This window comes from Oryzias latipes, chromosome 23 (genome assembly GCF_002234675.1).
Source record: "Oryzias latipes chromosome 23, ASM223467v1".
NCBI classification, from domain to species: Eukaryota; Metazoa; Chordata; class Actinopteri; order Beloniformes; family Adrianichthyidae; genus Oryzias; species Oryzias latipes.
In genome coordinates, this window is record NC_019881.2 from 23,538,460 (window position 1) to 23,550,668 (window position 12,209).

The 12,209-nt window shown below is 48.5% G+C and overlaps 1 protein-coding gene across 4 annotated transcripts in view; it reads left to right on the forward strand.

Moving 5' to 3' along the window:
- Positions 1-1,549: 1,549 nt before the first annotated feature.
- ptpro (protein tyrosine phosphatase, receptor type O) overlaps positions 1,550-12,209 on the forward strand; it is a 31,223-nt gene continuing 20,563 nt past the window's right edge. For 3 of the 4 annotated variants that reach the window (XM_023952655.1, XM_023952656.1, XM_023952657.1), the window contains exons 1-3: positions 1,550-1,885; positions 11,440-11,701; positions 11,854-12,009. In XM_023952655.1, the coding sequence (XP_023808423.1) occupies positions 1,835-1,885; positions 11,440-11,701; positions 11,854-12,009 (469 nt within the window). In that variant the 5' untranslated portion in view covers positions 1,550-1,834. The remainder of the gene's footprint in view (positions 1,886-11,439; positions 11,702-11,853; positions 12,010-12,209) is intronic. The other variant, XM_023952654.1, reaches the window with a different exon arrangement.

Below are 12,209 nucleotides of genomic sequence, written 5' to 3' on the forward strand. Positions count from 1 at the left end.
CTGCTGGTTCTTCTTCACACACGAGCAGAACATCAGAGCTGCTGCAGAACATCAGTGGTTCTGTTTCTGGAGAAGTTTGGAAACATTAGAGACGGTAATGTCATCCATCATCCATCTATCCATCTTCTGAATCGGTTGAATCCCTTTCAGGGTCATGAGGTTGCTGGAGCCTATCACAGCTGTTAAGGGTGCAGGTGGAGTCCATCAGAGGGCCACACTCACATGTAAAGAACCATTCAGGATCATCAATGAACGTACGGAGAACACATGAACCAGGAGAACCTGCAAGCTCCACACAGAAAGAACCCAGCTGGGTTTCAAACCAGGACCTTCTCTCTGTGAGGAGCGTGCTAACCACTACCCACCATGGACCACGTGCAGAAAACCCCTGTTTGCATTTCATGCTTCAGGAACAATTCACTGTTCCGTCACTAGATGGCGCTGTTGTCAGCAAAGGACGCGCTTCCAGACTGTTGTGGTTCTTTACAAATGGAAGCTGCTGCGGTCACTTGAGAAAAGTCACAGAAAACTACAATCTGATCATGGATTAGAAACAGACCAGAAGCCTCAGCGTGTCCAGGATGAACAGATCAGGTTTGGATTAATGCAGAAAATGAATCACAACTGGAGTTATTAGTTAATAGGCTCCGCCTGCTGCAGGTGAATCTGCAGACAGGTGAGACCGTCAACAGAGTACAGCAGAAAATCAGTTTAATGACACAAAAATAAGAAAACAAGGTCTGACCTGTCGTTACTGTTAGAACAGATGACGCAGAGATGTCCCATAGAGGTCTACAGCAGACATGTGGTCCAGTTTGGACCAAAACCGGATGAGAACCACAAACCTCCTCGTTTAAAAAAATACACGTTTTTATGTTTTTGTGACCATTAAGCCTTTCTTTTATAAATAGCTTTATACTGGTTAAAATAATAGTTAAAATAATATTAAATATAATATTTATAATGATCATTATTTTAATTTTCTATTTTTCTATAAATAACAATCTTATCGTCAGCAAATGCAAGTTTCTTTCAAAATAAAATACCTCCTGCACCAGATAAGATCTCGTTGCTGCGGCGGGTTTACTTCCGGTTAGATGAACGCAATGATCTTGATCTTCTGAGCAACACTGCAGCAGAAGATCCAGATGTATGTTTGAAAGTATTGATCTGATCCTGACAGACAGCCTTCACGTCCCTCTGCTCCGGTTTCTCACGTTTTAAATATCTAAAAAAACGACAACATGGAGCTAAAAACCTAAAATGTCATCAGATAAATAATGAAGAAGCATGAAGAGCCACATGTGGCTCCGGAGCCTCTGCTCGCTGATTCCTAAACCAGGACATGTAAAGATGTGTTTCTGTGTTTTTCATCAGAATTCAAAAAGTTCAGTTGATTCAATAAAAGAAGAAAAAAACTTTGATTTTTATTTTGTTTTATTATTTAAAAAAGATCAGTTAAGTTCTAAATCGGAGCCTGTGCCGAGGATGAAGGTGATGATGATGATGGGAGGAGGAGGGGGAGGACCTCCGTGCAGCCTCCGGAGCGCAGGGCGGGGCCACGCCGCGCAGCAGCAGCTTCATCCCGGCGCGCGCGCACAGACGCCCGCTCGTCTCAGGCCGCAGCATGGAGACCGCAGCCCGTCCGCTTTCACCGGGACCGCGGTTCCGGTTCGGGTGACGAGAGAGAGGATGATGAAGAAAGCGCGCACTTAGAGCGGCCAGCGGAAGCGAGCACGCGCCGCGGAGCCTCGCGCTCCGATTGTTCGGACGCAGCAGACTGAAACAGCAGGCCGCGTGTACCCGGACCGAACCGAGCCGAACCGGACCCAGCATGCCGCCCACCCCGCTGCTCGTACACGCGCTTCTGCTCTGCCTCAGCCAGGTAAGGCGCGTGCTCATATATGCACAGCGGCGGCGCGCGGGGCTTTGTTCGTCCGAACCCGCGCGGGTGTGGGTTCGGCGTAACGTAGCGGTTGCCGTGATTGGCTGTGGGGCGCGCGCGCGGCCGCCCGTTCCATGGCGGCTTGGAGCCTCATTGTTCTGCGGAAAGTGGGTCAGTCGGCTGCAGCGTCACGCGCACGCGCACATGTTACAAACATCAGTCACCTCTGCTGTGGTTCTGCGGAAAGAAGTCGCGGGTTCGAACCCCGCTGGTGTTCGGAAATGTTTCCGGGATTTGAGTAAAGGGGGAGGACAGCAGGAACATCCGAACTGCTTCCGGTTCTGACGTGGTAGTCCAGAGAGAATCCGGGTCGGTTTTGGTTGAGTTTAGGCTGCGAATGCAATGAATTAATGATGCAAACTGCACCTGACTGGCTTTTGGTTCCGTTTTTCTGGACTTTTCTGGGGAGGGGGCAGAAGCTGTGAGGCTGCGTGGTACTGATGCGGTCCGGATGAGGAGCAGAACCTCCACGATGGGTCCAGAGAAGAATTCTGTCTGGTTTTGATGCAGATGATGAACGTTTGCTTGTTTTTGTCCAAACATCTTCAGCTTCACGGTCCGGTTCTCCCGATCTTTTCTAATGTTTGAGGGAACGTGTCCGCTTTGGACCACAGGAGGGATGGTCCCTGAAAACTCTGTGTGGATGATGATGAGGAGGAGGAAGAGGAGGAGGAGGAGGAAGAGGAGGAGGAGGAGGATGGTTTCATCAGGAAGTGACTCAGCTTCAGGATCCTCCTGTCTCCAGTCCTCTGGTCTTATCAGACCTTCAGTTTCTTCTTAGGTCTTGGGGTTCTGGTTCTGGTTCTGTCAGGTGTTTCTCCTGCAGACCCCTCCCCCCATCACGGTCAGCTTGGTTCTGGTTAAACAGGTTAAACCTCCCTGAGCTAAGGAGTCCTGCTGATTGAAGGACAACCACAGCTTTAATTAATGGGGGGTCCTCCTTCTCCTCCACCCCCCCCCCCCCCACTGCTTTGGTGCTTAATGAGCATCAACAAAGGGCTGAGCGGCGGCTGCTTCCGCCCCCCACCTTCACATTCTACCCCCCCCCCCCACATCAACAGAAAAGGAGGTGTGAGTCTCCTTTTAGGGGGGGCCAAACCAGGTCAGTTCAGCTGGTAACCAGCGGGGGGCTTTTAACAGAATCACGCCGTTGCCACATTCACTATTCATAACTACTGTTGGGGGGGCGTGGTCTTTTGATTGACAGCTGTCTTTTCTCCTTACAGCACACTAACCACCTTTGCCCCGTCCATTTGGCGCTAGATTGGGTTTAGTGATGTAATTTCCTGCAGAAATGGCGAGAGGAAAACAAACAGAACGTGGAAATGAGTCATGTGACCACAGGCAGCCACTGAGAGGAGCCGACTGGTTCTCCTTACCCCACATCATAATACCACCACCACCACGGCCGTGTGCCTGTGGACTCGGACACTGAGGCTACGGCATCGTCTTCATCGTTCCTCTGCAGAACCAGAAAGTCAGAAACTCAGAAAAGAATCTGAAGGACAGACTTTAGGACCAGCAGGTCTTCAGACGGTTTCCCTCTCCCTGCTCCTGCAGGAGAACCTTCAGAGAGACGGGGAGTTCCTGCTCCTAGAACCGATAACTTTTCTGAGGTCCTCCAGGAAAGAAGATTCGGGCTGAAAAGCAGCAGGAACAGAGTTCTGCTAAATGTTGGTTTGGTCGTTCTATGTAGTTTCTCAGGTGTTTTTCCAGCATCATCCTCACCATCATCATCCTCACCATCATCATCAACCTCACCATCATCATCCTCACCATCATCATCCTCACCATCATCATCATCATCACCATCATCATCACCATCACCATCCTCACAATCATCATCATCCTCACCATCATCATCCTCACCATCATCATCATCCTCACCATCATCACCATCATCATCATCATCATCCTCACCATCATCACCATCATCATCATCATCATCATCATCCTCACCATCATCATCCTCACCATCATCATCCTCACCATCATCACCATCATCATCATCCTCACCATCATCATCCTCACCATCATCATCACCATCACCATCCTCACAATCATCATCATCCTCACCATCATCACCATCATCATCCTCACCATCATCATCATCATCATCCTCACCATCATCATCCTCACCATCATCATCCTCACCATCATCATCCTCACCATCATCACCATCATCCTCACCATCATCATCCTCACCATCATCATCCTCACCATCATCATCCTCACCATCATCATCCTCACCATCATCATCCTCACCATCATCACCATCATCACCATCATCCTCACCATCATTATCCTCACCATCATCATTCTTACCATCACCATCATCACCATCATCCTCACCATCATCTTCAGCATCACCATCATCATCATCATCCTCACCATCACCATCATCATCCTCACCATCATCATCATCCTCACCATCATCATCCTCACCATCATCATCCCCACCATCATCACCATCATCCTCACCATCATCATCCTCACCATCATCATCGTCCTCACCATCATCCTCATCATCCTCACCGTCATCATCATCCTCATCATCACCATTATCATCCTCTCCATCACCATCATCATCATCATCACCATCATCCTCACCATCACCATTATCATCATCGTCCTCACCATCATCACCATCATCATCGTCCTCACCATCATCATCACCATCCTCACAATCATCATCATCCTCACCATCACCATCATCTCCATCATCCTCACCATCATCATCATCACCATCATCCTCAGCATCACCATCATCACCATCATCCTCAGCATCACCATCATCACCATCATCATCGTCCTCACCATCATCCTCATCATCCTCACCATCATCATCATCCTCATCATCACCAGCATCATCATCATCATCACCATCATCATCGTCCTCACCATCACCATCATCCTCAACATCACCATTATCATTATCATCCTCACCATCATCCTCACCATCATCATCATCCTCATCATCCCCATCATCATCATCATCATCATCACCATCATCATCGTCCTCACCATCACCACCATCATCCCTTACCATCCTCACCATCATCCTCACCATCATCATCATCCTCATCATCACCAGCATCATCACCATCATCACCATCATCATCGTCCTCACCATCATCCTCACCATCACATTATCATTATCATCCTCACCATCATCCTCACCATCATCATCATCCTCACCATCATCATCACCATCACCATCCTCACAATCATCATCATCCTCACCATCATCACCATCATCTCTTACCATCATCACCATCATCATCACCATCATCCTCACCATCATCATCCTCACCATCACCATCATCACCATCATCCTCACCATCATCCTCAGCATCACCATCATCATCATCATCCTCATCCTCACCATCATCATCATCATCCTCACCATCATCATCATCCTCACCATCATCATCCTCACCATCATCATCATCCTCACCATCATCATCCCCACCATCATCATCCTCACCATCATCATCCTCACCATCATCACCATCATCCTCACCATCATCATCCTCACCATCATCATCGTCCTCACCATCATCCTCATCATCCTCACCATCATCATCATCACCATCATCCTCACCATCACCATTATCATCATCGTCCTCACCATCATCACCATCATCATCGTCCTCACCATCATCATCACCATCCTCACAATCATCATCATCCTCACCATCACCATCATCTCCATCATCCTCACCATCATCATCATCACCATCATCCTCAGCATCACCATCATCCTCAGCATCACCATCATCACCATCATCATCGTCCTCACCATCATCCTCATCATCGTCACCATCATCATCATCTTCATCATCACCATCATCATCATCATCACCATCATCATCGTCCTCACCATCACCATCATCCTCACCATCACCATTATCATTATCATCCTCACCATCATCCTCACCATCATCATCATCCTCATCATCACCATCATCATCGTCATCACCATCATCATCGTCCTCACCATCACCATCATCATCACCATCATCATCGTCCTCACCATCACCATCATCCTCACCATCACCATTATCATTATCATCCTCACCATCATCCTCACCATCACCATCATCATCATCCTCACCATCATCATCACCATCACCATCCTCACAATCATCATCATCCTCACCATCATCACCATCATCCCTTACCATCATCATCATCACCATCATCCTCACCATCACCATCATCATCATCGTCCTCACCATCATCCTCATCATCCTCACCGTCATCATCATCCTCATCATCACCATTATCAGCCTCTCCATCACCATCATCATCATCATCACCATCATCCTCACCATCACCATTATCATCATCGTCCTCACCATCATCACCATCATCATCGTCCTCACCATCATCATCACCATCCTCACAATCATCATCATCCTCACCATCACCATCATCTCCATCATCCTCACCATCATCATCATCACCATCATCCTCAGCATCACCATCATCACCATCATCCTCAGCATCACCATCATCACCATCATCATCGTCCTCACCATCATCCTCATCATCCTCACCATCATCATCATCCTCATCATCACCAGCATCATCATCATCATCACCATCATCATCGTCCTCACCATCACCATCATCCTCAACATCACCATTATCATTATCATCCTCACCATCATCCTCACCATCATCATCATCCTCATCATCCCCATCATCATCATCATCATCATCATCACCATCATCATCGTCCTCACCATCACCACCATCATCCCTTACCATCCTCACCATCATCCTCACCATCATCATCATCCTCATCATCACCAGCATCATCACCATCATCACCATCATCATCGTCCTCACCATCATCCTCACCATCACATTATCATTATCATCCTCACCATCATCCTCACCATCATCATCATCCTCACCATCATCATCACCATCACCATCCTCACAATCATCATCATCCTCACCATCATCACCATCATCTCTTACCATCATCACCATCATCATCACCATCATCCTCACCATCATCATCCTCACCATCACCATCATCACCATCATCCTCACCATCATCCTCAGCATCACCATCATCATCATCATCCTCATCCTCACCATCATCATCATCATCCTCACCATCATCATCATCCTCACCATCATCATCCTCACCATCATCATCATCCTCACCATCATCATCCCCACCATCATCATCCTCACCATCATCATCCTCACCATCATCACCATCATCCTCACCATCATCATCCTCACCATCATCATCGTCCTCACCATCATCCTCATCATCCTCACCATCATCATCATCACCATCATCCTCACCATCACCATTATCATCATCGTCCTCACCATCATCACCATCATCATCGTCCTCACCATCATCATCACCATCCTCACAATCATCATCATCCTCACCATCACCATCATCTCCATCATCCTCACCATCATCATCATCACCATCATCCTCAGCATCACCATCATCCTCAGCATCACCATCATCACCATCATCATCGTCCTCACCATCATCCTCATCATCGTCACCATCATCATCATCTTCATCATCACCATCATCATCATCATCACCATCATCATCGTCCTCACCATCACCATCATCCTCACCATCACCATTATCATTATCATCCTCACCATCATCCTCACCATCATCATCATCCTCATCATCACCATCATCATCGTCATCACCATCATCATCGTCCTCACCATCACCATCATCATCACCATCATCATCGTCCTCACCATCACCATCATCCTCACCATCACCATTATCATTATCATCCTCACCATCATCCTCACCATCACCATCATCATCATCCTCACCATCATCATCACCATCACCATCCTCACAATCATCATCATCCTCACCATCATCACCATCATCCCTTACCATCATCATCATCACCATCATCCTCACCATCACCATCCTCACCATCATCATCACCATCACCATCCTCACAATCATCATCATCCTCACCATCATCACCATCATCCCTTACCATCATCATCATCACCATCATCATCATCATCACCATCATCATCACCATCACCATCCTCACAATCATCATCATCCTCACCATCATCACCATCATCCTCACCATCATCCTCAGCATCACCATCATCATCATCATCCTCATCCTCACCATCATCATCATCATCCTCACCATCATCATCATCCTCACCATCATCATCCTCACCATCATCATCATCCTCACCATCATCATCCCCACCATCATCATCCTCACCATCATCATCCTCACCATCATCACCATCATCCTCACCATCATCATCCTCACCATCATCATCGTCCTCACCATCATCCTCATCATCCTCACCATCATCATCATCACCATCATCCTCACCATCACCATTATCATCATCGTCCTCACCATCATCACCATCATCATCGTCCTCACCATCATCATCACCATCCTCACAATCATCATCATCCTCACCATCACCATCATCTCCATCATCCTCACCATCATCATCATCACCATCATCCTCAGCATCACCATCATCCTCAGCATCACCATCATCACCATCATCATCGTCCTCACCATCATCCTCATCATCGTCACCATCATCATCATCTTCATCATCACCATCATCATCATCATCACCATCATCATCGTCCTCACCATCACCATCATCCTCACCATCACCATTATCATTATCATCCTCACCATCATCCTCACCATCATCATCATCCTCATCATCACCATCATCATCGTCATCACCATCATCATCGTCCTCACCATCACCATCATCATCACCATCATCATCGTCCTCACCATCACCATCATCCTCACCATCACCATTATCATTATCATCCTCACCATCATCCTCACCATCACCATCATCATCATCCTCACCATCATCATCACCATCACCATCCTCACAATCATCATCATCCTCACCATCATCACCATCATCCCTTACCATCATCATCATCACCATCATCCTCACCATCACCATCCTCACCATCATCATCACCATCACCATCCTCACAATCATCATCATCCTCACCATCATCACCATCATCCCTTACCATCATCATCATCACCATCATCATCATCATCACCATCATCATCACCATCACCATCCTCACAATCATCATCATCCTCACCATCATCACCATCATCCCTTACCATCATCATCATCACCATCATCCTCACCATCACCATCATCATCATCATCCTCACCATCATCACCATCATCATCATCCTCATCATCACCATCATCCTCATCATTACCATTATCATCCTCACCATCACCATCATCCTCACCATCATCACCATCATCCTCACCATCACCATTATCATTATCATCATCACCATCATCATCGTCCTCACCATCATCATCATCCTCACAATCATCATCATCCTCATCATCCTCCTCACCGTCATCATCATCATCCTCACCCTCGCCATCATCATCATCCTCACCATCCTCACCCTCACCATCATCATCCTTACCATCATCATCCTCACCATCATCATCGTCCTCACCATCATCATCATCCTCACCATCATCATCATCATCCTCACCCTCAGGCCTCTGAGCTCATCCATGTTCTTGGAACCCGGGTTGGTTTCAGTTTTGAGCTTCAGATTCTCCACCTTCCTCCACAGACCACATGACAAAGCAGGCAGCTGTCTAAAGGCCACGCCCCCGAGCCCAGCCCCCACCGCCATTCTTTCGTCACTCCACACACTCGCTTCATTCAGCCACGCTGAATGAAGCGAGTGTGCGTGTGTGTGCATGCGTTTGCGTGCGTTTGTGTGTGTGTGTGTGTGTGTGTGCGTGATCCGAGCCTTTATGACATCACAAAAGTTGAACCAATCGTCTTTGTCCGTGGTTTCTGCACATCTGGCCTAGTCCATTGTTCTTCCACCTCCGTGCTTCACTGCTGACTGATCAAAGTCCATTGATCCACAAGTCTCGCTGTTTGTTCAGAGGAAGTTTGTGGACCCCAAGCGTGTTTGTCAGACGTGAACTTTGACCTCAGAGATGCAGAAGCCGACCAGTCCGTGTTTCCCTCACGTGTTTTTATTTATAGATCCATTTTTGTTACGTCAGGGAAAACAGGAGGCGGAGTTTCAGGAAGCACAGCTGAGGAGCTGTTTGGCGGTCTGAGCGGGGGGCGTTAAATCTGCGGCGGGTGGAGGACGGACGTGTATTCTGCCATGAACGGGGCTCCTTTCATATCGGTTGCCATGGCGACAGCAGGGCTGCACGAGCTGAATGAACCTCTTTTTTTCTCTCTTCTCACCCGGGCAGAGTGAGTGGGGGTGGGGGTGGGGGTTGTTGATGGACAGATGAGACGAGGTGGCAGAGTGAACCTCTGCCCCCCCTTCAGTTCTCGTCATGTGAGGCTTGTTAAGGAGAAAAAAGGCAGAAGTACATTTTTTTAATTTAACTAGGAGTTTTAACCTTTGACCTCCTGGATTAGGACCTCCTAATATCACCGCCCAGCGTCAGCAACAAGACGGAAAGCTTCAGATGGAGAGGAGGAAGTCTTCTCACCATGGCGCTCCGTGCGTCTGATGCCCGCTGACGGGTCTGTCGGCCTTCTGGGGGGTCGGAGATGAGTCTGGGTTTCTTCTCTTCACTGATCCTCCTCTGCATCCGTCCGGCTGGTTCTGTTGACAGAATGTTCCGGTTCCAGCAGGTCAAAGGAGGGAACGTTCTTCATTTAAAGAGTGACAGATAGGAAAGGAAAGCAGAAGCGTCTGAGTGTTTTCAGGAGGAAAACCCAAATGGAGGCGGAGCCTCACGAAGGTCTTCAGCTGACGGTCTGCAGGTTTGTTAGGACACAGTTCTGTGGTTTCCATGGTAGCAGTGTGGTAAAAAAGAAACCAACCACTGCAATGACCCAGACGTCTGAATTCAGACAAACGTTGTGATCTATTGATGCTGCATTTCTCCTGTTGCTATGGTAACGGGACTCAGTACACCTCCCTGAGCTGGAGTCTAGATGAGACGCAGCTGCCATGCAGGTCGCAGCACCATGGCAACTCCACAGGGGTTTTCATGCCTTTTTTTTGGTCCTAACTCCTCCCACAGCCCGTTGTCAGGGAAACCTAACGGTAACCAGGCTGTGATCGGGCCGCGGCTGCGTTGATCCGGAGGGTTTGGGTTTAAAGGCTGACGCTTGTTTGGTCAGTCTGTGGAGGAAGCTAAAGGAAGTGACATCACTCAGTTTCCTGGTCAGTCAAGGGGGGCGGGGTTAATGTCCTTGGTTCCGTGTGTCGGATTATTCTGGACTGAGGGCAGACGCTCCACCACAGGGCCGCTCACCTTTTATATCTTAAATACAGAAGTGCAGCGTCATAACTGACCTCCTGGTGTCACAGTTGCCATAGCGACGTTGCGACTGGGCGGGGTCATGGATCTGGTTTTCCTGCATAAACAAGTCAAACTTTCTGTAGTTGGACAGAAATCTTTAAGGCTCTGCTTCTTTTTTTCAGAGCCTGACGGCGTTCCAGGTGTCGGTGAGCGATGACGGTTTGATCGCCGCCACTCTGGAGCCATCCGACCTCCAGGACAACGTGACGGCGTACGCGGCGCAGGTCTCTGGAGAACCTCGGCTGGTCCTGGTTCCGTTCCTCAACACCAAGGAGGCTCTGCTGTTCAACGCCTCCTTCCACGGCCTGTGCTACACCGTGGGCCTGCTGCTCAAACTGGGTCAGAACTGGTCCCGCCCCGTGAAGAGCGTTCCCGTTCTCACCAGTAAGACGCTTCGCGGCACCCGAGGCTTTTAATTTGAACGTTTTTGTAAAGGTCCATCGCAGTCACGAGTTCGGATCTGTTGATCTGTGTTCCTCACCTGGGGGGGGGTTCTGGACTGAACCTCTTTAATGAAACCACGTTTGTCTCCTCAGAACCGCTGCCTGTACGCAGCGCTCACATATCGGACTACAAGGAGGCGCCAGAGACCGGCGTGGTGTTTGACATAGACCCCCCCTCCAGGACCGTCTTCAGCAGAGTCAACATCAGCTTCACGGAGGGGCAGGAGCGCCGCAGCATGCTCTACAAAGGTCAGCTTTCAGAATCAGAACCGGACTTCTGCTTTAGACCAGGGATCCAAAAGGGTTCAGAACTGGGGTTTGAAGGCTCCGTGTCCCTCAGGGCCCCAAAAACACCTCCAGTCCAGGGGCCTCCGTGTTTTGGTTACCAATCATCTTGGAACGCCAAACTGCTGAGCAGATGGGTTGACCCGAGCTGTGAAACATGCGGC